The 25,381-nt window shown below is 51.4% G+C and overlaps 8 protein-coding genes across 8 annotated transcripts; 3 read left to right on the forward strand and 5 right to left on the reverse strand.

Moving 5' to 3' along the window:
• Positions 1-6: 6 nt before the first annotated feature.
• BO88DRAFT_415332 (heterogeneous nuclear ribonucleoprotein HRP1) lies at positions 7-1,601 on the reverse strand (the record flags this gene model as incomplete). Its single annotated transcript, XM_025708201.1, has 4 exons — positions 7-158; positions 195-1,266; positions 1,333-1,496; positions 1,565-1,601. 4 exons carry the CDS (start codon positions 1,599-1,601, stop codon positions 7-9), a joined length of 1,425 nt encoding a protein of 474 aa, XP_025562560.1.
• Positions 1,602-2,793: 1,192 nt separating this feature from the next.
• BO88DRAFT_50209 (uncharacterized protein) lies at positions 2,794-3,574 on the reverse strand. The gene is made up of 2 exons (XM_025712922.1): positions 3,406-3,574; positions 2,794-3,342 (listed from the first exon to the last, which is right to left on the reverse strand). The coding sequence occupies exons 1-2, from the start codon at positions 3,447-3,449 to the stop codon at positions 3,060-3,062; spliced, it is 327 nt and encodes a 108-aa protein (XP_025562561.1). The 5' UTR covers positions 3,450-3,574; the 3' UTR covers positions 2,794-3,059.
• Positions 3,575-4,536: 962 nt separating this feature from the next.
• BO88DRAFT_341002 (GTPase-activating protein GYP1) lies at positions 4,537-6,890 on the forward strand (the record flags this gene model as incomplete). The annotated part of the gene is made up of 7 exons (XM_025703078.1): positions 4,537-4,595; positions 4,696-4,779; positions 4,917-5,003; positions 5,089-5,576; positions 5,630-6,513; positions 6,581-6,673; positions 6,729-6,890. 7 exons carry the CDS (start codon positions 4,537-4,539, stop codon positions 6,888-6,890), a joined length of 1,857 nt encoding a protein of 618 aa, XP_025562562.1.
• BO88DRAFT_405104 (dimethyladenosine transferase) lies at positions 6,580-8,390 on the reverse strand. Its single transcript, XM_025706794.1, has 3 exons — positions 8,098-8,390; positions 7,803-8,024; positions 6,580-7,740 (listed from the first exon to the last, which is right to left on the reverse strand). Exons 1-3 carry the CDS (start codon positions 8,281-8,283, stop codon positions 6,985-6,987), a joined length of 1,164 nt encoding a protein of 387 aa, XP_025562563.1. The 5' UTR covers positions 8,284-8,390; the 3' UTR covers positions 6,580-6,984.
• Positions 8,391-8,522: 132 nt separating this feature from the next.
• BO88DRAFT_405105 (U4/U6-U5 snRNP complex subunit PRP6) lies at positions 8,523-12,052 on the forward strand. The gene is made up of 3 exons (XM_025706795.1): positions 8,523-8,966; positions 9,087-11,379; positions 11,449-12,052. Exons 1-3 carry the CDS (start codon positions 8,584-8,586, stop codon positions 11,590-11,592), a joined length of 2,820 nt encoding a protein of 939 aa, XP_025562564.1. The 5' UTR covers positions 8,523-8,583; the 3' UTR covers positions 11,593-12,052.
• Positions 12,053-12,820: 768 nt separating this feature from the next.
• On the reverse strand, positions 12,821-20,937 carry BO88DRAFT_425734 (WD40 repeat-like protein; the record flags this gene model as incomplete). Its single annotated transcript, XM_025708855.1, has 10 exons — positions 12,821-13,479; positions 13,599-13,707; positions 13,793-14,067; positions 14,230-14,461; positions 15,184-15,206; positions 15,251-15,439; positions 15,492-16,965; positions 17,022-18,320; positions 19,002-20,708; positions 20,791-20,937. The coding sequence occupies 10 exons, from the start codon at positions 20,935-20,937 to the stop codon at positions 12,821-12,823; spliced, it is 6,114 nt and encodes a 2,037-aa protein (XP_025562565.1).
• Positions 20,938-21,458: 521 nt separating this feature from the next.
• BO88DRAFT_425735 (mitochondrial 37S ribosomal protein bS18m) lies at positions 21,459-22,259 on the reverse strand (the record flags this gene model as incomplete). The annotated part of the gene is made up of 3 exons (XM_025708856.1): positions 21,459-21,665; positions 21,756-22,069; positions 22,115-22,259. 3 exons carry the CDS (start codon positions 22,257-22,259, stop codon positions 21,459-21,461), a joined length of 666 nt encoding a protein of 221 aa, XP_025562566.1.
• A 155-nt stretch (positions 22,260-22,414) lies between these two features.
• On the forward strand, positions 22,415-25,209 carry BO88DRAFT_405112 (putative mitochondrial respiratory complex I chaperone (Cia84)). The gene is made up of 2 exons (XM_025706796.1): positions 22,415-24,865; positions 24,946-25,209. The coding sequence occupies exons 1-2, from the start codon at positions 22,656-22,658 to the stop codon at positions 25,112-25,114; spliced, it is 2,379 nt and encodes a 792-aa protein (XP_025562567.1). The 5' UTR covers positions 22,415-22,655; the 3' UTR covers positions 25,115-25,209.
• The last annotated feature ends 172 nt before the right edge of the window (positions 25,210-25,381 follow it).

Raw genomic sequence — 25,381 nt, forward strand, 5'->3', positions numbered from 1 at the left:
ACCGGCTTATCCCCGGGCGTAGGGATGGAAGCCCCGGTGTCCTCCACGTCCACCTCCACGATAGTTGGCGCCTGGCTTGCCAGCGTTCTTGGGTCCTGTGGGAGCGTTCGCCGGGGCAGCGCTTTGAGGTTGCGGGGTGGGTCCTGCGTCTGGGTCAGCTAGCAAAAAGGCAGATATCTATAACCATCACATACCGCGTCCCATGCTTCCGGCGCGATTCATGGCCTGGGGTCCAGTAGGAATGTTAGGCTGGGGCACTTCATCGTACATGCCTTCCCACGAAGTGGGCCCGCCCTGCTGGTACGGCGAAAAGGCCCGGTTCTCCATGGCTCGGCGTACCTGCTGCTGCTCATACTTTTGCTGTTCAAAAGCAATTTGTTCCTGAGCGTTATAACCAGGCCCCCCTCGAGGACCAGTAAAGTTCCCATTTCCATTAGCACTGCCTGGTGTTCCTCCACCACTACCACTACCACCACCACCACCACCTCCTCCTCCCATAGCATTTCCCATTTGGGCCGGCATGCCCCCGACGTTGCTGCCCTGCCCTTGACTTTGCATCTGCTGCATCTGTTGCATTTGCTGCATCATAGCGGGGTTCATCATGTTCGGCATGGCTTGAGGAGTTGCGCTCTGCGAAGGAGGACTGAGACTGCCTTGAGGCTGATTGTTGCCCATCTGCATCTGTTGCATCTGCTTCATTTGTTGCATTTGCTGCATCATGGCAGGGTTCATTCCACCCATTCCCATTCCGCCCATTCCCTGACCCTGAGCGGCGGCGACAGCCATCTGCTGTTGCATTAAAGCAAAATACTGCTGCATCCTTTGCCAGTACTGTGCCATCATTTGTGGTGTTAATCCACCAGCCATGTTGGCCTGTCCCGGTGCACCCGCTTGCTGCTGGGAACCATCACCCCCCATTTGACCACCCTCTCGGAAGGCGTCCCTGCCGCGGCGGAACCTGCGGTCTTCCTCATCACGCAAGTTGCCTCTTGGCTGAGCTTTCTTGACCTCTATGGGCTTCCCACAGATCTCCAAGGGGCCCGACAGAGCGGCTTCCACAGCAGCCTCGCTATCGAAGGTCACAAATCCGAAGCCACGAGGACGACCAGTATCCTTGTCGATCATCAGGGTGGCATCGATGACGCGGCCAAATTGAGCAAAGAACTCTTTGAAATCATGTTCGTTGGCCTCTTGGCTGACACCACCAACAAAGATCTTGCTAGTCTTCTCTTGCTCGTCACGCGGGATCGCACGCTTAGGATCGATCTGTCATTCAAACATAAGCTTTATATCCGACAATGGTCTGCGTGTTAGGATGAACGAGATTCTTACAATCTTCCCATCTAGGTAGTGCTCCTTGACCATGACAGTGTTCACTGTCTTCGGATCTCTGAAAGTCAAGAAACCAAAACCTCTAGAGCGACCAGTAGCACTGTCTCGCATCACAGTGCATTCCTGTACCTCTCCAAATTGAGAGAAGTAGTCCTTCAGAGATTCTAGGTCATTGTGTTAGACACGCTGTACTTAATTTGAATAGAAGTGGTAGTGTTTGGGAAATACATACGATCCGTAGTCTCCCAGTTCAAACCCCCGATGAACATTTTCCTAACCCATACCGATATCAGCAAAGGAGGTCACGCCACGAGGGCTTGAAGGAAGCAGACAACGCAGAAAAAATAAGAATAAAGAAACCAAAAAAAAAAAAAAAAAAAAAAAAAAAAAAAAAAAAAAAAAAAAAAAACTAGAATAAAGACACGAAGAACGAGAAAATAATCTTGATATCAGAGGCGGGCACAAGTAGTAGACAGGTGGACAGGAGCTGAGACTTTGCTGTTGGGAGGGGGGGCTGATGGCCCATGCTTTTGAAAGAAACAGTCACTTGTTTGGGGAGGCTAATTGTGAATGCTATTAAGCTGATCCTGAAGTTCGGGTCTCCCTAATATGGGGGTATCTAACTCCCTGCGCTGATCGAGTAGTGTCTGTTGCGCGAAGGGCATGGGTTGTGCTTGAGCAAGGTCAATCATCGGACTGATTGTAGTGACAGTCGGTGCATTTGCTTCAGGTTTCCTTGAAACGGGCCGACTTCCGAGTCTTGTATACACCGACCGGGGTGGCCAGAGGGCGACTGGCTAATGAGGACAGAGATATCTCTAGTCATTCGACCACTGGTTTACGGGGCGACCCAGTGGATAATAAAAGGCCAGGCGAGATGTATCCCACGACAGAAGAAGTGCGCGTGAGTGACAAAAGAACCACGGGTTGGAGCATGGCAGGCGGATTAAGTCAACTTTCTTTTCTTTTTGTTCTTGTTTCCCTGAACCAAGGATCCTCTGCCTGTCTGTCTAATCATGTCCGAAGCTAGGTAATCTGATCGACATTGCCCAACCAGACAGCCAAGGCTGTTATTCCTTGCTGTGCACTATCAAGCTATATCGACAAGAAGCTATATAGTATCGGCTGTACTATAGTCGCTCGCGACAAGGGATCGCAGTGTCAGGAAACCGAAGTAAATCTCACCGCGGAAGTCATACCGACGATGGATTGCTGAGATATAAACAAGTCGAGCACGGCCGAGGTGAATTTGCCTTCACCCGAGAGATTTTGATATCCATACCCATGAAAGAGCCTGAAAGCTGCATGTCCAAGGCTATCCGAGAATTCGTCCATCTAGCAACAACGATGACCCAACCGGATAAGACCTCGACTTAGATTAAGAACCTCATCCTTCTGCCCATGACGCCAAGCCCGTATATCTTAGTAGAGCCCACCCCAGGAACCATTGGCCCAGCCGCTGAAGATTTTTGATGCGCAGCTTCCAGTGCCCAACTCACTAGTTACGTTCACGGTGCACAGCAGGAAAGGCGGTACGTGTGCGAATATCACCGGCATCCCCAACCTACCATGAGCCATCCCCCCCAGAGGATAGAAAAAGAACCCAGCATAAGTGTAAAACGGGGTCGATTTATATCGCGCATGAACACTCGCGTGTTCAATTGCAATCAAGGTACAAGCAAGGGAAAGAAAAAAAAATTGCACGAAGTCTCTAACAGAGGTAGCACTTACCCGTCTTCTTTAATACCAGTGCCTCGAGGCTCGGACTCACCACCACCAGACATGGCATGATGTGCACGTCCAGTACCTACATGATCCGTGCCGTTCTGGTGGACTCCTTGATACGGGTGATAGTATGAAGCGTCCGTCTCAAATTCGATCGGGCCAGTTTCAACAGACTGAATGGGGATTTGGGAAGGATTGATAGGTGCAGCCGAGGGCACAGGATCGACAGATTTTGAAGTTTCCGTACTGGGTATGGTATGGCTTGTATTGTCGTCGGCTTCATACCTAGAAAGAAAACATAGAGTTTAGAAGCTGTCTAGACAATGCCGGTAAATTGGAGCACCCTACAGATCCGCGAAAAGATCTTCCTCAACATCCTCGGGTTCAGCCATGGTGATCTTGGAACAAAGAAATTCAGGTAAGAAATAGGTCGCACTGAGGACAGAAATGAAAGGTGATCAAGGTGACCAACTCCGAGATGGAGGCAACCGAGCCAGTCAAATCCGACCTAGAGAGGTATCAACGAACCGATGGCGACGAACTATTATCGCCAAAATATTGCCTCGGTGGAGATGGTAAGAAAAACAACTAGTTAAGTAAAGAGAAGGAAAAGGAGAGCGACAAGAGTAAGGGTGAAGTGGGTTAGTCGTAGAGACAAGGAGCACAGGGAAAGAAAGAGAGGGGGTGAGGAAGAAAGAGGTGGAGGAGAGGAGAGGAGAAGCAGCTACACGGCGGAGGTTGAGGCGAGAGCGACGGGGAGAGTGAGAGTCCAGAGTGACGGACTAGCTGACTGGGCAAGTACGTACGCTGTGCTGGTACTGTAACTTGTAAGAGTATCCCGTCGGTAATAATATGTATTGTATTGTAATGGATCCTGGCCATCGGTAAGGAACCTTAAGTACTATGTAGTAGTTATGATATTATGATATTTCAACCTGCAAGAGTAAATTGATGCGTGTTGAAAAATTAGAAATTAAAGAATAGTTACTCATTATTAATGACTATACGTAACTCTAATATATAGATCTGCATTTTAATTATCGGAAAATATCATACTCTCTTTACCAAGATCTCTCCGTTCTGGGAGGTACTGCTTCCTCACAGTACCTGACGAAAGCTACCAGGTGGGTATTGTCCGTAAGGGCTAGTATTAGTAGTCAGTAGACCTTTTACGCAAGACCTTATCGAGTGTTATCCCCCGACCAGCAAATATCATCAGAAGACTACTAAGTAAGAGTACTATTGTGGCATGACAGGCCACCAACTCCAATTACAATTACACTGATTCCCCCCCGCCGCGCAGAGATCTGTAAGCCAAAAAAGTAGATCAAATCAGATCGACGTTGTTCTTCGGGGTGTTGTTGCTGGGAAACCCTGCCAGCTTTGGACGCAGCACCGAATCCACGTGCCGCAGCCCTCCCCGCACTCGGCTTCCGTGCTTCTCTCCATGTTATTTGATCCCCAAGACCTGCTCAATTGATGCTATCGTTGCCTCCGCACTCCTTAAAACCGCAATGGCTGCGAGGAAGGGCCAACAGGTGAGTCCTGACCTCAACCCCATAAGCCCAACTTTCACATCTTTTATGCAATATCTAACTAACCCCAATCGCTTTTGATTCTCTGTAGGAAATGGTCCAGGTTGGTTCGTACCTCTCACACCCCCGTCTTTTGGGTTCCAGATCCAGTGGCTGATATAGCTCCCCCACTTCAAATGAACAGACCGTGCTGAGTATGTTTCACTCCCCATCGCTCAATTTCTCCTTGTGAGCCATTGAGGGCATCTCATAGCATGTATTTTTGAGTTTCTCGCGCTAATTCTCCCCTGAAAGGCGGGTGAATTCGCCGTTTTGGAAAGGAAGATCGGTATCCCATAATCAAGCGGCCTCGACGCAACATGAACAAAACACGGTTGTTGGTGCCTCATACTCGCACGCTGACATACTAAAGTTAGTATATTGCATGTCATTGGGCTTTCTCCTCTCTTCGCGCTTGGCTCTTTCGTTTCATTGACCTGTGCGCCTCCCCCAATAGAGGTATCTCGCAGCAGCATGCGCGCCCGCGGACACCGCCTCGGTCATCCTCTGGCAACATTCAACACACGTCTCTCTCGCCCCTACGGTCGGGCGGGTGGACTACGTCCCCTCATACTACTTCCTACTCTGACATAATGAATGGCGGGATCGAATCCTGGGGCCCCGACCGGTTGGGAGAAGATTATGAAGATGAAGAGGGGGAGGAGGACATTGTCTACGATGACGATGAGGACGAGTTTGGTCTCCCTAGTATTACCAGCATGCGAAAGAAACAGTCGCAGCGAGCTGGCACTTCTCAGCTTAAGCCTGCTGACCCAGGTGGGGGGCTTGCTAGTACCGCCTCGTCACTCGGGGTTGGTTTGGGAACCAATCGGCAACGGGCCAATAGTTCGGACATCGCTGAGGAGCGCGGTGTCCCTATGTATCCTACTGCTGGAACTGGGGAGGGTAAGATACTGCGACCTCAGTATAAAGAAATCCTGAAAGGTATGAAACTGTCCTTGTTATAACGCTGGAACGTACTAACCTCTTCTTTTCAGACCCCGCCAACGCCTTGAACCTCATAAACCACGCGCCTCCTCCCAAAAATGCTTCGCCTAAAGAGATGGATATGTACAACAGCCGTATTTCGAGAATCAACAAGTTTAAACGTCTTCTCCAGACAAGCACCGTTCCCTTGTCAGATCTGAGGAATCTGGCTTGGTCAGGGGTCCCCGATGAAGTTCGCGCGATGACCTGGCAACTGCTCCTTGGATATCTCCCTACAAATAGCGAAAGGCGCATTCCTACCCTCGAAAGAAAGCGTAAGGAATATTTGGACGGGGTTCGACAAGCCTTTGAACGTGGGAGTGCGGCTGGTTCTGGAAATCCACCTTCGTCGAGCGCTGGGCGTGGCAGGGGCCTGGATGAGGCAATATGGCATCAAATCAGCATTGATGTTCCTCGGACTAGCCCTCATATTCAACTTTACAGCTACGAAGCTACTCAACGATCGTTGGAAAAGATCCTCTATGTTTGGGCTATCCGACACCCGGCGAGCGGATACGTGCAAGGTATCAATGACCTCGTCACCCCGTTCTGGCAGGTCTTTCTGGGCACGTATGTAACTGATTCTAATGTTGAGAGGGGCATGGATCCTGGGCAGCTGCCCAGGAGTGTGCTGGATGCCGTGGAGGCAGATACGTTCTGGTGTCTTACCAAGTTACTTGACGGTATTCAGGACAATTATATCTATGCTCAACCGGGTATTCACCGACAAGTTAGGGCACTGCGTGATTTGACGATGCGCATTGATTCTACACTGGCCAAGCACTTGGAGCAAGAGGGAGTAGAGTTCATGCAGTTCAGTTTCCGGTGGATGAACTGTCTTCTCATGCGTGAGATGAGTGTACAGAATACTATACGGATGTGGGACACGTATATGGTAAGGCAAACCAAGTATATCCCTAATTGCGCCAGATGTAGATCAGGTATGCTGACCATATCATTAGGCAGAGGAGCAGGGTTTCTCGAGGTTTCACCTATACGTTTGTGCAGCCTTCCTTGTGAAATGGTCAGACCAGCTGGTGAAGATGGATTTCCAGGTGGGTATAATTTTAAGGTTCTGGATACCGTACAGTCAATGCTAAACGACAATAGGAGATAATGATGTTTCTGCAAGCACTTCCCACAAGGGATTGGACGGATAAAGATGTGGAACTCTTGCTGAGCGAAGCATTCATCTGGCAAAGTCTCTTCCAGGACTCTAGGGCTCATCTTCGTCCGGCTGGAGAACGAACTCCAGAGGATGACCTGCAGTGACGACAGTCATGAGTCATTAATAATATCACCTGTTTCATTAGTATATGGCGTTCCGAAAAGGAGACGTAATCTCCGATTCCCAGGCTTATTAGCCTCAGCTGAAATGGAAGCCCTTCTGGTTGAAGGCCCACAATAACTTCAGGAAGTCGTTTTCATCGCACATCCTTGCACGCTTGTCGGCAAGGCGTGTTTCATCTTCCAACACCTGCCGTACCTTCTCCCGGACGAGCTCTGCTACCTTTCCCTTCTTCTTACGACTAGGCCGATTCTTAAGAGCCTCTTGAATACGCGCGTTCGTCTGTTCCTTGAAGAAGTCGGGTACGTCGTCTTCATCGTCCACGTCCATGCCCTCATCAGGCTCGTCTTCACCCTCATCATCTTCCTCGTCTTGCGCGTTGCCAATGTCCATCGCATCAGACTCAGCGCCTTCCACCGGCCCATCCTCAACTGGAATATCGTTCTGCGCACACCATGTCCGATAGTTGGCTTCCAACATATCCATGACTGTGGACTTGCCAAGGAAACTTGACCGGATTGTCTTGTTCTTCCGGACGAATAGGATTCTCAGAAGCCCGTCCCACTCATCATAGTTGATTTGGGGCCTGGGGTTTTTAGGTACCAGTCGGACAACGCTCGACTCGACCAGCGGAGGGGGCTTGAAGTTGTTCTTGCCCACCTTCATAATGTGGTCGATCTTAGCCCACATCTGAGCATTGACGGAGAGTCGACTGTAGAGCTTATCGCCTGGCTTAGCGAACAATCTTAGAGCAAATTCTCGTTGAAACATGAGAACGCAAATGCGGGGCGCCGGAGACGTCGCGAGAAGTTTGAATGTGAGGGGAGAAGAGATCTAGCGGGCGAACAATTAGCCTTTCTTTCAATTTGAAAAGATAGATAGAGTATAGAGCGTACCTGATACGGCGTATTGCTGATGCAAACATCGAAATATGGAAGGTCTGTTTTGATTACATCTCCAAGGATAACGTCTAAGCGTTTCTGGGCAGGTGTGCCTTGAACACGCTTGGTGACTTCAGCAGCCATTCGAGGGTCGAGCTCCACGGCGATAACTTTCTTTGCCTGTTCGAGGATCTTCACGGTCAAGTTACCGGTACCAGGACCAATTTCCAGAACAACCTATACAAGAAAGCCCCACCAGGTTAGACAAAATCATCCGTAATGTAATGGGACAACTATGTGGGCAACTTACATCGCTCTGTTTCAACTCGGCTTTGTCGACAATTCGTTGAGCCACGCCAGGGTTTTTCAGAATGTGCTGACCGAGATCGGTATTCATTTTGAAGACTGTGTTGGCGGCCTTCGTCTTCGCCGCCGCATCGGCATAAGGACTGGCCTTGGAAGCGCTATTGCGCTTCTGCTGTTTGACCTTGGGCATCCTGACAGGTTGAGTCGCGAGGCCTCCGAATGAGCAGTCCAAATCCTCACGAGACAACCTTTTGGAGAGGTATATCCTAAACGGGTTATCTCTTCTCTGTCTCTCTGTCTTTGGGCTTGAACAAAAAAAAGTGCGGAGGGTTTCTGATAAGATTAGCGGCTCGGAACTACGTTTCTGCGGCTGCCCGGCGTTTCGCTCATCGTCGGAGGGCTCTTGCCATCCGCATTGCTCTTGCGAACAGCTTTCCCAGCTCTTCCCCAGTCACACTCCCGGTTCCCTGGCCTGTATACCTCGTTCGCCATGGCGTCTGGGCGTAAGGACTTTTTGAGCCAAACCGCTCCCGAGAACTACGTCGCCGGTCTTGGTCGCGGTGCCACTGGCTTCACCACCCGTTCAGATCTCGGACCCGCGCGAGAAGGCCCCACGCCAGAACAGATCCAGGCGGCACTGGCAAAACGGGCCCAGCTGCTTGGAGCTGCTCCTCCCACAGCTTATGGCGCAGGGCGAGAGAAGGGCGGTAAAGATGAAAAGCCGGACGAAGAGGAAGATGACGAGCGGTTTCAGGATCCGGACAATGAAGTCGGGCTATTCGCGTACGGCCAATTCGACCAAGAGGATGACGAGGCGGACCGCATCTACAGAGAGGTGGATGAAAAGATGGACAAGCGCCGGAAGATGAGAAGGTTAGTTTTCCGCCCCTTTGCCTCCCCTTCTGCTATTTTCATGAAGCGATTTGTTCATCCGCTTCTCCATATGCGGTTTGCCTGGACAGATTACCGACGTAATTTCTCCACCATTCACAGGGAAGCTCGCGAACAGCAAGAACGAGAAGACTACGAACGCAAGAACCCCAAGATCCAGCAGCAGTTTGCAGATCTAAAACGATCCTTAGCCTCGGTCTCCGAGGACGAGTGGGCTAACCTCCCGGAGGTGGGAGATCTCACCGGAAAAAACCGACGCGCAAAGCAGAACCTTCGGCAGAGATTCTACGCAGTACCGGACAGTGTGATCGCAAGCGCAAGAGACTCGACCCAGTTTGAGACAACAATCGCGGAGGATGGGACCCAGACGGCAGCCAATGGAGCGGAGGCAGCTGATGGGACAATCACCAATTTCGCAGACATCAGTGCTGCGCGTGATAAGGTCCTGAAAGTCAGGCTTGACCAAGCCGCCATGGGATCATCTGGGGATTCTGCCTCTGGAAGCGCTACCAACATCGATCCAAAGGGCTACCTTACAAGTCTCACGCAATCTGAGCTGAAAGCTGGAGAAGTAGAAATCGGAGACATTAAGCGGGTCCGCGTTCTGTTGGAATCTGTAACGAAAACGAATCCTAAGCATGCGCCGGGATGGATTGCGCTGGCGCGTCTAGAAGAATTAGCCGGTAAAATTGTGACCGCCAGGAATGTAATCGCCAAGGGTTGCGAGTTGTGCCCAAAAAGCGAAGATGCCTGGCTTGAAAACATTCGCCTTAACGAGGGCCATAATGCCAAGGTGATTGCAGCTAATGCCATTAAGAACAATGACCGTTCTACAAGACTCTGGATCGAAGCCATGCGATTGGAGACTGAGCCTCGTGCGAAGAAGAACGTTCTTAGACAGGCGATTCTTCACATACCTCAGTCTGTGACGATTTGGAAAGAAGCCGTCAACCTTGAGGATGACCCTGCCGATGCACGTCTGCTTCTGGCGAAGGCAGTCGAGATGATCCCACTTTCTGTCGAGCTCTGGCTAGCCCTGGCTCGTCTAGAGACACCGGAGAATGCCCAGAAGGTTCTCAATGCCGCCCGCAAAGCGGTTCCCACCAGCCACGAAGTCTGGGTCGCTGCTGCCCGCCTGCAGGAGCAGATGGGTACCTTCGAGAAGGTAAACGTGATGAAGAGAGCTGTCCAATCCCTCGCGAGAGAAAACGCCATGCTCAAACGGGAAGAGTGGATAGCGGAGGCAGAGAAGTGCGAAGAAGAGGGTGCTATCCTCACCTGTGGCGCCATCATTCGCGAAACACTCGGATGGGGCCTGGATGAAGATGACGATCGCAAAGACATCTGGATGGATGATGCAAAGGCCAGTATTGCCAGGGGGAAGTACGAGACAGCCAGGGCTATCTACGCCTACGCGCTGCGTGTTTTCGTCAACCGTCGTTCAATCTGGATTGCGGCAGCTGAATTGGAGCGCAATCATGGTAGTAAAGAAGCACTGTGGCAAGTCCTGGAAAAGGCCGTTGAGGCATGCCCACAAAGTGAGGAACTCTGGCTGCAGTTGGCCAAAGAAAAGTGGCAGTCCGGCGAGATCGACGACGCCCGAAGAGTGCTCGGCCGTGCCTTCAACCAAAACCCCAACAATGAGGATATTTGGCTGGCTGCTGTCAAGCTTGAGGCCGATGCCAACCAAACATCCGAAGCCAGAGAACTTCTTGCAACTGCTCGACGCGAAGCGGGTACGGACCGCGTTTGGATAAAGAGCGTCGCGTTCGAGCGACAGCTCGGCAACATCGATGAGGCGCTCGATCTGGTGAACCAAGGACTTCAGATCTATCCCAAGGCGGACAAACTTTGGATGATGAAGGGGCAGATCTACGAGGCCCAAAACAAATACCCACAGGCTCGGGAAGCTTACGGAACCGGAACCAGAGCCTGCAACAAGTCCATCCCACTCTGGCTCTTGGCCTCAAGACTGGAAGAAAAGGCCGGTGCGGTCGTCAAGGCTCGTTCAGTACTCGACCGTGCCCGCCTTGCGGTCCCCAAGAGTCCAGAGCTTTGGACCGAAAGTGTGCGCGTTGAGCGCCGAGCAAACAACATTGCCCAGGCTAAGGTCCTAATGGCCAAGGCATTGCAAGAAGTCCCTTCCTCTGGGTTACTATGGAGTGAAAGCATTTGGCACCTGGAGCCGCGCGCGCAACGGAAAGCTCGGAGTCTGGAAGCGATCAAGAAGGCCGACAACGATCCAATTCTTTTTATTACCGTGGCGCGGATCTTTTGGGGTGAGCGCCGTTTGGAAAAAGCACTCACCTGGTTCGAGAAAGCCATTGTCTCGGATAGTGATATGGGCGACGCATGGGCTTGGTACTACAAGTTCTTGTTGCAGCATGGCACAGAGGTATGTCTTACACCTATGACTGAAAAGAATAATCCGTTCAGGGTGTACGTGACTAATGATCAACCCCAGGAAAAACGCGCCGATGTAATATCCAAGTGTATTTCGACCGAGCCCAAGCACGGAGAAGTCTGGCAGTCCGTGGCCAAAGACCCCGCCAACGCGCTCAAGTCGACAGAAGAAATCTTGAAGATGGTCGCAGACCGTCTGACCTAATTGATGTCATGATGAGGCTTGGCCTTCTTGACCTCGCATGTTCATTTTTCCTTACGATATCCAGTTCGTTGCCCTGGAGGATACGTTGGCGTTTCAGGCGAAGTGAAACAGTGGTTCACCAGTCCCCAACCGCTCTTCGCTTGGTTGGTTTGGCTATATCTTACAAAACAATTATAACTATAAAGAGGAACCTCCGGAAATTGCATACAGGTCAATATCGGCCTTAGCCTTGCATTAAGAGTGTTGCAGTCGCAGATCAAACCAACCATACAACCAATTGGTCCTGCGCGTGGCGGGGTTGCTGAGACATTTCTTTTATAGAAGTCTGTCTCATGAGGTCTCTCTTTCTCTCTATCATGATCAGCCGGTAATACGGTTCCCAGCAAGCATATGCAAGCCAAGAATGGAAGACAAGATAATGTACAGTAAATAGCAAACACACAACAAGATACTTCATCTTCCTCATCGTTATTCACTACCAGATTGCGCCAATAAGCATGTAAAAATCCTTCACGAGTTTTTCCCAGATATATAGGTAGTAAAGAGTGGGCGAACGAACTGTTCATCCTGATGGATACCCAAGTTCGGGCCAAAAGTAACGTCTTCCTCTAGTCGAGATGACGGTGGGGGCCATGCACGTCTGATATGTCCAGCGCATGTTGCTTGGGAGGTTGAGATAGGTACCCTTGTACTTTCCTGGTTCTCTTCCACGGGCGGATATAGTCCCTGGTTGCAGATAAATATTAATCCAGCACGTCAAGGAATTTGTACCGGGGGTACAAAGTGTCCGCAATGGACCACGTCCAAGAAACTCGGCTGTGGCCGGTATGGGTGTGACAGCTCGAGGGGTGAGAAAATAAGAAAGAGGTAGGGAGAAAGGAGAGATAGAGGGTAAGATAACTCGGACAGTAGGAAACAAAGAGGAATTTTCAAAAGAGAGAGAAAAAAAGGTATAAGATAGAAGAAGAAAAGAGAAAAATCGATACTCTTCAAACTCCGCGCCAGATGCAAAAAAATGACGATAATGGCTTTCCCCCGATGACTCCCAAGACGCCTGTTTCACCTCCTCTGCAAGACCGGGATGATGCAGTGTCTGATCCTGTTTGGATCGAATAAGCAAGAAACCGGGGTAGCAGTGGAGGGGGAAGGAAAAGACATAAGGACAGAAAGAGAATTTGTAGAGAAATGAGGCCAGTCAGAACTGGAGAGGAACGAACAACGACTTCTCTCACGAGGCCATTGACAGACACTCATCCAGCAGGGCACCCAATTGCTCCCGATCCGTGACTGTCCCGCCTTCCCAGTCGAACTCCGCCTCATCCACGTCCATTTCGTCCATGAAACTGTCGGGCTTCGTGTCGGGGACGTCGAGCACCTCCTCGACCCGGTCCTGCTTGTCTGTTTCTAACTCATCCTCAAGGTACCCACCCATGATTTGATCCACGAGTAGAGGCATATGACTCAGGACACCACCGCCGAGTTCCAAGGATAATCGGAGATCTCGCACGCCCAAGGGTTTTCGGGTGCTTGCCTCCTTGGCCTCGACTGGGAGAAGACCCGTCGCGCTATCCTTGACGATCTCTCCTCGTGTGAATGCCAGTTCCTCACTTTCGAGCTGCTGTCGGTATTTGCGCATCATCATGCCGTTGATTGTGCCTGAAGGGCCGTTCGATCTCGTCCGCGAGAATACCACGGATAGAACTTCCTTGACAAAAGTCTCCGTTGCGATCGCCATGAACTCGGCACAGGGAAGGCTTGCACCACTGACGATTGATTCCTCGTAGCAGATGGGAACCATACGTGCGTGGATAGATTCGGCGTCGGGAAATTCTCCGGACTCTGACGCCAGAGGCTGTGCATATCGTTTTCGAATTTCGAGTTCCCAGTCTTCCAGGAACCAGAATGGTTAGCGACATTCGGTCGACCATATGAAAAAAAAAAAAAAAAAAAAAAAAAAAAAAAAAAAAAAAAAAAAAAAAAAGACATGATGCCAGGCATGAACCTACTTGTTTTATTCAGCCCGCCGGCACTAGCTGGTACTTGACTTGGCAACTTGATCTGTTTCGCCAAATGATATTCCTCCAGTTCGTTGGGCGCGAGTTCATGGGGGTCACGCTTTGTATAGATCCACCGTCAGCCTTGTACGCGCACATATCAGGGGTGGGGGGAAGTTGTCGCATCTCTGGATCAGATCGCATACCTCGGGGATAGCTTTGATTCGTCGACGATCCCGGGGAGGGAGTTGCATAACCTCCGTCTTGAGCCTTTGTTCAGCGGCATCGCCCGATGTCGGCTTTGACACGACGGACGGCTTGTCGTTCGCCGACACCCAACTTGCGACACCATGATCTGGAAGATCTCGTGTAAGATTGCCGATAATCGCGCATACGAAATTGTTATGTAGATGCTCAGTTTTTTGATCGGCGCATATTATATGGTCGACTCGCGACGACAATTCGCTCTGGTTCAGTTGTCCTGTTCGTTGGGAGAGAAGGGCGGCGTCAGCATACGCATTCAGGGTAAAAGTGGGACCGAGGCTTATAAGAAGATAAGAGGAGACAGGAATGTCGAGAATAAGAATATAAATAGATCCTCGCAAGAAAGAGCAAAAATAGACGTGACAATGTACAGACATACCTAGAAGAAAGAGCGAGGTAGCTTCTTTGTAGTCGGCCCAATTGTCGCCGATGGCGGCCTTCAGCTCGGTGTAGATGGGCTCGAGATCCAGGCGCGGCACGGAAATGAGGGCTTTGGTAGACTTCTGCGTTGGCGGAGCATTTGGAGCAGTGCTTTTGGACGAGGCTATTGTAGTGGAAGCCGAGTCTGTCCGACTCAGGGCAGCCGGATCGATCTGCATGGTTTGCGAGGGCTCGCCGAAGCGCGACGGGCTGCGCGAAGCCGGGGGTGGGGAGAACTACGCCTTCATGAAGCGCGAGTCATACCAGATTCCAGGAAACCGGAGGCGAGAACGATCGGAGTAAAGCGTGTCAGACGGTGTGGTCGACACGCCAGATGGAGAGACAGTGGCGAGCGGATTGATGGGCGATGGATGGGGTGGAGGTGGAAGGAGAAGGGAGGGCAAAGGCAGGCCAGACGGAAGAGGAAGTTCGAGGTGGTTAGTTAAGTGTAAGTTGGGAAGGAAGTCTGGGGAAAGATGGATGGATTGGATTGAATCCCGCCGTCCATCCACTTGCAACTCAAAGGTCACCCGGTGGTATTTTGCAATTCCCCAGACTGGCGTTTCTTAATTTTTTTTTATTATTATTTTTGTTCCAGATTGAGTCTTTGTCATTTATTGACTCTGTGACTTCTTTTACTTGACAAGGGAATCTGCTTTTCTACGGCATCCCCCGCGCGCACTTGGAAAGATGAACCACCGCGACTCTCTCTCTCTCTCTATACCTCTCACCGCCTTAGTCTCTCTATAACATTAGGCAACACACCACCAAGAAACTCAGATGTACAAGGATTATTTACAAACACCGGGATCAATCTCTATTGATCTCCTCACTAGGAATACAGCTTCACTGCATCCTCATGTAGGACCCCGAAGAGCCGGCTGATCTCACCCATGATCGCTTCAATCTCCACCGAAATTTGCCCGGTCACCAGAACTGTAATTGCGTCTTGAGTCAGCCATGTGTCCCTTCATTATTACAATCAGAGGAAGGGCTCTGTAACATACCATAAGCGTAAAGTAGGGCATAGTCTTCGTCCGTTGATAGCCGTGACATTTCAATGTCCTTGCGATAATGAAAGAGCCGTGCGAGGAGCCGATCTCGAGCATGCTCCACGCTGGGGAGGACGTCGCTCAATGGATACTCCAGCTTCATCGAGGAGGCCATGACTGTCTCCATCGTCAATTACCAATAATCAATGGCTACATTCGTGGAACTTACCAGATAGCAGATGGCTAATGCGGGAGGATAATTGTTGCCTTTCTTTTACCGTATACCGAAGTATAGCGAGTTCCCCTTCCGATGCGGTCATATTCTTGACCAACTCCAAGTTGATGGCGACAAATGCATCCACCAGGCTTCGAGTGCGCCGCAAAATATTGCCATAGCTGGCATCCTGAAAGGCGCTTTTCAGCTCAAACTCAGATCGCGCAGAGGCTTGGAGGGACTCCAGATGCGACAGGAACCGCTCCACCTCCAACTTCTCCCGAGCACTCATGAAGCCTGCAGTCTCCTGCGGGAAGGCCATTGTGGACAAAGGGCCGCGCTTCCAGATCAAACTCATCCGTAGCCATAACAGGCTCAGGCCCTCTTTCAACCTTTCCCGGGCGCTGATCGGCCATATGACTCGCGTGATGATGATACCCCACACGCAGCCTGACAAAACCGCCGCCACTCGGTGAAGAGCAATTTCAGTAATGATTGGGCTATCGCCCCCTTCATCTTGGTCGTCCCTGCCTTCCTTCTGGGTGAGTGAGTAGGCGTAGAGCACTGAGAGGTTGTACGTGAGCATAATAAATCGGCCCATTGGACCTTGACCGCGGACAATGATGAGGTAGAAGTTCCAAGTGGCCATGAGCAATCCCAGGAACGCGAGAGCGAATACGTTTTCTGCACTCACGTACCATGAAAGGATGGCACACAGTGCCCCCAGGCATGTACCAAAGAACCGTGCATACCCCGTAGTATTGGAAGCACCAATCGTCATGGAACATACCAACATGTAGGACAAGAGCCCCCATTCACCTCGCCAATGGGAATAGAAGGGTCGAGTAGATTGAAGGAATGATGGCAAGGCATATAGTGCAGCGCCTGCTCCAACTTTGATTGCGAATTTGGTATCGTCGCGGCGGAAGAACCCCAGCGACTTCCATATACGATAGCCGAGACGCTTCTCGGCGGCAGAGGTAACTCTCTCGATCTTGGCCGGTGAAGGGCTAAGAGATGACTCTGGTGAGCTGGTCATATCCCGCCGAGGTGCTGCGCCTGTGTCATCAGCCGTTGGAGCCAACGACTGCTCCATGTCATTCTTCCTCGTTCCAGGACCACCCCATCGCCAAAACTTAAGCCAGCTCCAAGATCTCCCTGTCGGTCTTTCCTCACTTTCCAGTTGTAGTTCATCCAAGATAGCTAAAAGCTCTTTCAATTGCTCACCAAACTCGAGCAAAGAGAAACTGAAGTGTCCACAACTTGCAGAAACCTCTTCCAAATCAGCTTCGACTTCTAGCTCTTGTACCCCGGTGAGCTCGCGTTGTCTATAGATGGTCTTGAGCGCTTCTTCGCGCGACTGTCTATAGAGCTCAAGCGCACGATCTAGACTCGTCCGGTAGCGACTGTTGACGGAAACTCTAAATTCAGGCGCAGGAGTGAACGGTATGTCTCTGAATATTTCTTTTAGGGTGAAAGCAAGCGAGCGCTGTGATCTATTAGCATTCACTGATCTCCGTTTCATCTATTGACATGATAGCTCACCATAGAAGGCCCTAAATGGCTGTTAAAGAGGGCAAATATGTCTGCCGGATGCAGAGGATTCGTTGGATTACCATTGGTGTCGTTTATATCCGCAGCCCCGAGTCTGTCTTCTTCGTCTGGTTGCTCATCGATTCGTTCCAGGAACGGCCCATCTTCATGGAGTGACCACGGACTAATCAAGGGCATAGGGCCGGTTTCGGAACCCTGACTCTGTAGCTGTGCGAGCTCCGTTGGTTTGAGCAACTGGAACTGCAGATGGGCTGCACTGCGTAAACCACCCATATTATGAGTGATGTCCTGCACCCAACGAACTAACTTCTTCTCCAGTCGGTACTCTTTTTCCGTGCCTGCCACAAAATGCTCAAGCTTGGCCTCCCTTACAAGCTTGTCTAGCTGCGCATATGCTTTTTTATGGCGCGCAGCCGTGTTGGTGAACTCTTCAGTCTGGAGTTCCTCTTCGGAGCCACTGAGGAAGCTTTCAGTGATCAGAGCCAACATTGTCGCCAAGCTTTCAGTGACAGTAGTCAAGTTGGATCGAAGCTTTTTGCGTGCGGATATGGGGAAGATCAAAAAAGACACGGCCATAGTGATGGTGACACCCATCACGACCATTTTCAAAACCTGAGAGATCTTCGCAAACGATAGATCCCCACTTTGTACTGCACCCTCCTTCGTTAAGACAGTAATGGTTGACAATGAAGCTAGGGAGCATGCGACGTTGACAAGCGGGTCGCCGAGTCTCTGTTTCGTCCAACCAATGAAGCCTAGCCCGCCGCCGCAGAATACAATGAGCACGACGGCATGTCCCACGGGGAGCATATGTAAAGTGTCCTGAAAGAACATCGAGACACACATGCTGGTGAGAGAAATGAAGGCGGCATAAAGAAAGGCAAGAAAGGCACAAATCAAAGCCTTGTACATGCCGCCCTGCGATCTTGCTGGATGAAAGTAGACCGTAACGGTAGCAACCATATGTTTGCCATCTTGATGGCCCAGGAACGACGCAATGGCCGGGACAAAGGTCGCGAGTGATCCAAGCAAGTAAGCTAGACTGCACTTCAAAACGCCGATTCCTAGCTCCGACGAAACGAACTCATGCATCCATGGCCATGTATGTTGAAGTCCATACCAGAGCCGTGCCGGGAGGCTCTCGGGGCACTCGCTGGCATTTCTGGGGAGAAGTGGCCGTCGTTCATCGTTGTCGCTATTCCCATGTGGGTCAGGATATGGGTTTCGTAGATTAATGAGGCCCTTGAGTCGCTGGCCCGTTCTCGGTAAAACGAAGGTTGCGTAGCGTAACTGAGAAAAGCAATATGGATCAGCAACACGACATAGGCTTCTTCTTTTCCCCGTGCTGACAGGCGTTTTTGGCAGGGTCGGGGATGCACCGTTAACCCGTAGAGGTTGAGGCAAGGGGAAAAAGTCTAGGCCAAGCAACCTAGCTAGCTAGATAGTAATGCTAGCTAGGTAGTGGTTGGAGATAGCTAGTACCTAGCTATGCAGCTTACCTTCTTCGGGCGCAGAAAGCGCCGGGCACCGCTGCTCGATGAGTCGCCCGGCAGAGACATGATCTGTTTACCTCATTTTCCCTTCCCAGTTTCCACTCGAGCGTATAGAAGAGACTGCCGGAACTGGCGACACTGGAACAGGAACAGGAACAAGGCCTTGTTCCACCATGATCGTGTGCGCCGGTGGAGAGCTTGGGAGGTCCGGTGACCAATGCGAGCGGGCATTGCGACGAGAGTCACGCACGGGTCACGCCCGCGTCATCCCAGCCCGCTTTCTTTCTACACAGTAAGAGATGCTTCTCTACAAATTGATTACATTTGAATGATGGCTTGAGTTCAGAAAGCCAGAGAATTAAAAAAGAAAAAGCAAATACATTGTGGACCAGCCAAAAAACCTCAACATTCACTATACACTTGGCATATTCTCTATAAGTCGGTCCCATCTCTAATTGAGACCTTCCACTTTCCATACCTTGACTGCCGCATCAGCACCAGCTGAGGCAATCTTAGATCCTCCGGCGATCCAGGCAACACCATTCACGCCTTCTTTGTGAGCGTTAGACACCTGAAGCCAGTCGCCGGGCTTGGACAAACTCCAGACGAAGATGTTGGTATCCAATGACCCGCTGGTCAGGTGGTCATTGTCGTCGTTCCAAGCAAGTGAAGTAATTCGAGAGGTGTGCGCCGTCCAACGATCCGTAACAAGGCTACCGTCTGCGACCTTGTGAACAAGGATGCGGCCCCGGGAGTCGCCCACAGCCAGGAGAGATCCGTCGGGGGAGAAAGACAAGGCAGACACCGCATTCCGCGTAGCCTTGATGGTAGCCTTGGGGGAAAGGCTCGAGGCCGCAATGTCCAAGATCTGGACGGTCGCGTTTTCACCTCCGACCGCTGCAACGTTGCCATGGGCCGCAACCGCAGTGACTGGGAAGTCAGGCTTGAAGTCGCCAGTCTTCTGTCCGTCCTTGTAGATTTCGACGCTCTCCGATGCCCCCACTAACACCAAGTCAATTGCGGCTGCAACGCCCTTGGGCTGTCCCGACAGCTTAGAAGAGATTCCGGTATAAGTCTTAGCACCAATATCCACGGAACGAATGGTGTCGTCCCAGGCGACGCTGTAGACCCGACCATTGCCTTCCTGTGTAGGCGCGAGACCTGCAATGTAGGTCGTGTGGCTGTCGCCTTCAATTTCTTCTGCGGCTCCCGTGGGAACATCCCAGCTGCAGACTCGGCCGTCAAAACTTCCAGTCCACAAGGTCTCAGCATCGCTGCCAGAGCGAGACTGGGTCAAGGACGTGATATTCTTCTGGTGTCCCTGAACGACCTGTCTGGGCTTCGGGGTGCCTTCAACTAGGTAATTAAGGTCGCCGCTCAACGAAAGACTGAGCAGCAGTCCATCGCTTCTTCCCTGAGGCCAGACCACTCCGACCTGCTGGTCCTTGACATTTGCAGCCCCTTCCTCTCCCATGTTCCAACTCTGGGTAACCTTGCCCGCTTCCACGTCCCAAATCTTAACAGTCTTGTCTGCGCTGGCTGTGGCAAACTTCCGCGAGTCCTTAGACCAGGAAAGGCCGAAAATACTGCCGTTGTGCTCTCCTTCGCCAATCTGGCCTCGGACTTCTCCCGTCTTGCCATCGTAAAGCCAGATCTTGCGGTCCGCTCCAACACTGACCAATGTCGAGCCATCCGGGCTGAAGCCGACTCCATAGATATAGTTGGTGTGCTTGTCACGAATTCCTGTGTTGAATTTGAATGGTGCGCCGTGGTAGAAGACTAGGTTCTTGTCATCACCAGCGGCAGCGGCCCGCAACGGCCTTTGCTGCCTGATCGAGACGGAATTGATCTGTTGCGTGTGGCCATAGATCTCGCCGACAGTGTTACCACTGTCCCAAGTAATGCAGTGACCGTACCGCTGCTTTCCGTCACCGACAGCAATGATGCGCTGGGAATCGCCATCCCAGGCAAGATCATTGATCCGACCATTCACAATGCTGTATTCGCCCTTGGTGATACCCTCTCCAACACAGTCCCAGACTCTCACGATACCACTAGCATCACCACTGGCAACATAGAAGCCCGAGGGTGAGAAGCGGGCAACAGTGGTCTGCGTCTTATGTTCGGTGTACTGCCTGGCGATGGCGGGGTTGTCAATCGAGCGGAGGAAAACCGATTTGTTTGCCTAGAGAATACAAGAAAGGGACAGTAAGCATCGAAAGAAGCTTTGTATTCGCATGAGTTTCAGCAAGATATCAATGCCATACCGCATATGCGATCCGTTCACCCTTGGCGTCCGCAGAAAGCTGGGTGGGCTGACCCCTGGTGGTGGAGGGGCTGGCAGCCCAGATGGACTCTAGGTGGCCTGTTAGCAATGATGTTAATAAATCGGGCGGTAGGTAGGAACGGACCATTCGTGATAGACATGGTTGTAGTTACATGCAATGCCCGTCGCTAATAAAGACACAAGTAGAAGTCAATCAAAGCTAGAAGAGTGAGTGGTTGGAAACAGGAGAAGGGGAGAAGCACGGCGATGTTTAGGCTGTTGACGTATGGGGTGGGGGTGCCGCCGAAACACATGGGCCGCGGATGCTGCCGTGGTTGACCGGGCAGGTACTTATAATGTAACAAATATCGTCTTATCAGAGGCATTAATGCTCATTCAGCCCAGTCGAGGTTGCTGCCTGAAATTCCCCTTCGGTCCCTATCATTGCGCAATGTCATATGTATTGGTTGGATTGGAATGAGGATGGTGATGGTAATAGTCGTAGTTGTACATAGGCCATCCCGTCAAGGCTGTCTGGCTAGCAATAGAAGAACACAGAGAGAAAAAAACACCAAGGAATTCAAAAGCTGAAAGTAAAGATGAAGTATCATATCGAAAGCAACCCGAGTCCAGTCCGTGACCCTACACCCATGTTATACAGAACTCTAATCAGTAACCACTTCCTCCCTCCATCCGCGACCTTGCTTCGGCCGCCAGAACTTCCGGGTGTCTGTGAACACTGGGCATGAGACCAAGGCCAACAGCTCTCCGGATGGCCTTGGAGATCTTGCGCTGGTTGACGGGCCGCAGACCCGTCATGTTTCTGTGCTTTATCCGGCCCATCGAGGTGATATATTCCGACATGACAGAGAAGTTCTGTAGAGCACCAAATGTCAGCAATCAGCAATAAATTCTAGAAAGAACCATGCTCTTTCTTTTCCAAAGGCTTATAATGCGTCGGCATACCTTATACAGATCCAGAGGGTTCAGGTTCAGGGCGTCAAAGGCATCAGTCGAGGGACTGTAGCGCTTCCTCCATTTCTTCATCTCTGCCGGGCTGAGATCGTGAGGGGCATAGAGATCACCGGCTTTCCATTCACGCGTCTGGTACCTCTCCAAGGCCCTGCTCTCACTCTGAGCCCGCTGCTCCTCGAGGAATCGGCGGCGGTCCACTGGCCCACGACGGCGGTTGTACACTTTGGGAGCTGTGTGAGAGCCAACGATTAGCAAAGGGACGATTGACAGGGATGTAATTGAGATAAGAATCCCCCAGATTCTGTCTATGAAGCGGGTAGAGACTGGGACTGAATAGTAGTATCACTTACACCGAGATCTGGGGCCACGCTGAGGAGCGGGATTCGGAGCAGCCGTCGAATTCCAGCGACAAGCAACACTAGCAGCAGCAGACACCGACCCAAAGGCCGAGCCAACGGTGCGCAAAGGCGACCACGAAAAGAGATGAAGAGCCATACTGGGACAGTGAGATGGCCAAGGAGTGGGGGAGGAGAATGACAATCCGGAGAGAAAAGGTCGGGGGTGATGAAGCTGGCCGACGATGCGATCGATTTTCTTTTTTCGGCACGCGCCAAGAGCCGCCTGGACTTCCGCCCGCAACTCCGTCTCCTCCCATTTCATTCCCACCTCTCGATCCAAGGATACACACCTCGGTGCCATTGCGTCAATTGGCCTGACTCTCCAATCGGTCTCTGCGTCCCTTCACATCGTGCATAGACCGTGCTTCATGGTGTCTGGCAAACAACTGTCTTATACTTCATACGTCTCTGCTGAAAAGGGAACTAGACAAGAAACGAAATACTCGACTTCCCTTCACCAGGGAGCTCCTCACATCGACACGTCTTGATCAACATGCAGTCCCACCTGACTAGAAGGGTCTTTCGGGCCATCTTGAACAATGAGCCTCTTTCATCATCACGCTGTCACTATCGCTTCCTGCATACTGCTCGTAGCCATCGATCCCGCAAGCTAGGTCCTCTCTGTCCATACCATGCCCAGCGACGCAGGCTCTTCGCTTTTGCGGCCCCAACTGCCGAACCTCAACCTGCGATTCTGCCCTCTGAAACTGGATTGAAGCCAATGCGAGACTTGCTGAGATCACTGAGTGACCAGAGCAGAGGCCCCGCCAATGGAATTCTGGCCAAAGCGTTCCAGGACTTTGTCGTTGCACGCGCGGAAACTCCGGGAATCATTACGAACTACCATGCGAAGCTGCTTGTTACTACCTGGAAGTACCTCAGAGCCCGCGAGGAGGAATTGGAACGCATGGAATGGCAAAAGGTCTTTTCAACCGAGAACCTCGAGAATCTCCTCTACGTCCTGTCGGAAGCAAAATGTTTGCCAGAGGCGCACGAAACCGTGCGAAAGATGGCCCGTCTAGCTTTCTTGGAGCTTTGTGCGGACCATGGATTCGGAAACAATCACGTTAGCCGTCCTGCGCTTCTATCTTACATTCATATTCAGGCAATGCTTGGTAACCCAGATGAGGCGCGGCATGTGGTCGAGAACTTCTGGAACCGACTGAGCAAGACCAGTCCTTCCCCTTGGCTCACAGTCATGAAAGGCTATGCCATCATCAACGACAGAAACCAGCTCAGACGCACCACGGAAAAGCTGAACGAGCACGGCATTGTGTTTGATCAGCATGCCCATGAAGAGCTGGTCAGCATCCTCGTTGAACAGGACCTGCTAGCGGCATTGAAAATGGTCTACGAGAGTCTCTCGCTTTCTGGAGAAGAACCCTCCGTTCCCGCGAAGGAAGCTGTCATTCGCTACGCAATCATGAAGGCCGAGACAGCTTGGGCAAGCTCTATCTTCGAGTCGCTTTCGCACGCGCCGATTTCGGAGACCATCAATATCACGCTTCTCTGGGAAGCTGTTCAAACTAAGAGTGCTGCGGCCGTCCAGGAGAAGGCCAGAATACTGACCGCCAAGAACCAAGAGGCCAGCGAATCACTCACCATCACATGCGTGAACGATCTGATGGAATACGCCAACTCTATCAAGAACCCTGAATTGACCGTAGAGTTCGCATCTCTCGCTTCCCAGTGGGGCCTGGAGCCGGACCTGCAGACGTACCTACTGCGACTGGAAGCGTACATTCAAGCCGGGGATGTGAAGACTGCATTGAGCTCCATGGAAGACCTGCACGACCCAGAGACCATCATGCTCGAGAACTTGCCATTGATGAACAAATTGATCACCGTCCTTTGCTACTCAAGTCAGGAGGATGCCGTGGTGGAAAAAGTGGGCTCTCTCACCGATCCGTTGTTCGAAAACAACATCCGGTTGGAGGCAGAGACTCTGGCAGCGCTGACGCACATGCTATTGTACCGTCGTGAGTGGGAGGCCGTCTCCGAGCTCCTTCGTCCACGTCTCGGGCTCTACGACTCCGAAGAAAGAACCAAAGTCCGCAATACCCTCACCAACTTCATCACCGATCTAACCCAGGAAACCGATGACGCCTGGGAAATGTACAGACTACTCCAGCTCGCGTTCCCCGAATCCGGCGTCAGCCTGAGAACCGAGATTATGGCCTCATTCTTCAAGCGAGACCGTAGCGACCTAGCCTTCCTGGTCTTTGGACACATGCGACAAGCAGAAGACTTCGCACGACGACCCAAACCCGACACCTACGCGCGGTGTTTCCAAGGCCTTGCGCGAACCCAAGACGCCAAGAACCTCGAACTCGTCCACAACATGCTCAAGCTCGACGTGGAAGTCGACCTCAACACGCGTCTCCTGAACGGCCTCATGCTAGCATACGCTGCCTGCGATATGCCCGAGAAAGCGCTGGACGTATTCCGCGACATCCTGCAATCGGACGAAGGCCCCTCCCACAAAACCATCACCATCTTCTTCAAGACATGTGAAAAGCACCACAACGGAATTCAGGAGGCCATGCGGATGATGAACAAGGTCAAGCGTCTCGAAATCACCGTGGATCGCCAACTCTACATGGCATACGTCGAGGCACTGGCCGCGCAGTGCGAGTTTGACCTTGCCACTGAAGCGCTGGACAAGATGCAGGCTGAAACCGGATACCTGCCGACTCGCAACTCGTACGTTCCACCTCTTCCCATATTCAAATTCAACCCCAAGTTGGGTCTGGAAACTTGTGCTAACGTATACGCAACAACAGGATCGGATTACTCTACAACGCCATTCCGTATCAGTACTGGAAGGATGAGGTTGAGAAGTGGGCCAAGGATAAATACCCCGATCTGTGGGCGCAGTTGGAACAGATCGAGCGGACCGAGTATGAAGAAGGGCCGAAGTTTAACATCAAGGACAATGAGGTGGTCGTCTAGTCACTATTTGCGTGTGATTTAGGCTGGTGATATCTGTACTTTACTTCACTATTCATGTAGCATTCACTGTCTGAGCCTGCAGCATTACATATCATTCATGTCTAATTTATTATTTCCATCTACCCTGTCAACTACGTCTTGTGGTTATTTATGCTACAAGACAGATTGAATGGGATGTGGGTAGGAACTTGTCTAGCTGTGTCCTGTAGGTATGTCTCAAGAAACCCAGCAGTTACGAAAGGGGTGATCGTGCAACAGTGCTGCAGC

The sequence above is a fragment of the Aspergillus vadensis genome, assembly GCF_003184925.1.
Source record: "Aspergillus vadensis CBS 113365 unplaced genomic scaffold BO88scaffold_12, whole genome shotgun sequence".
Lineage (NCBI taxonomy): Eukaryota > Fungi > Ascomycota > Eurotiomycetes > Eurotiales > Aspergillaceae > Aspergillus > Aspergillus vadensis.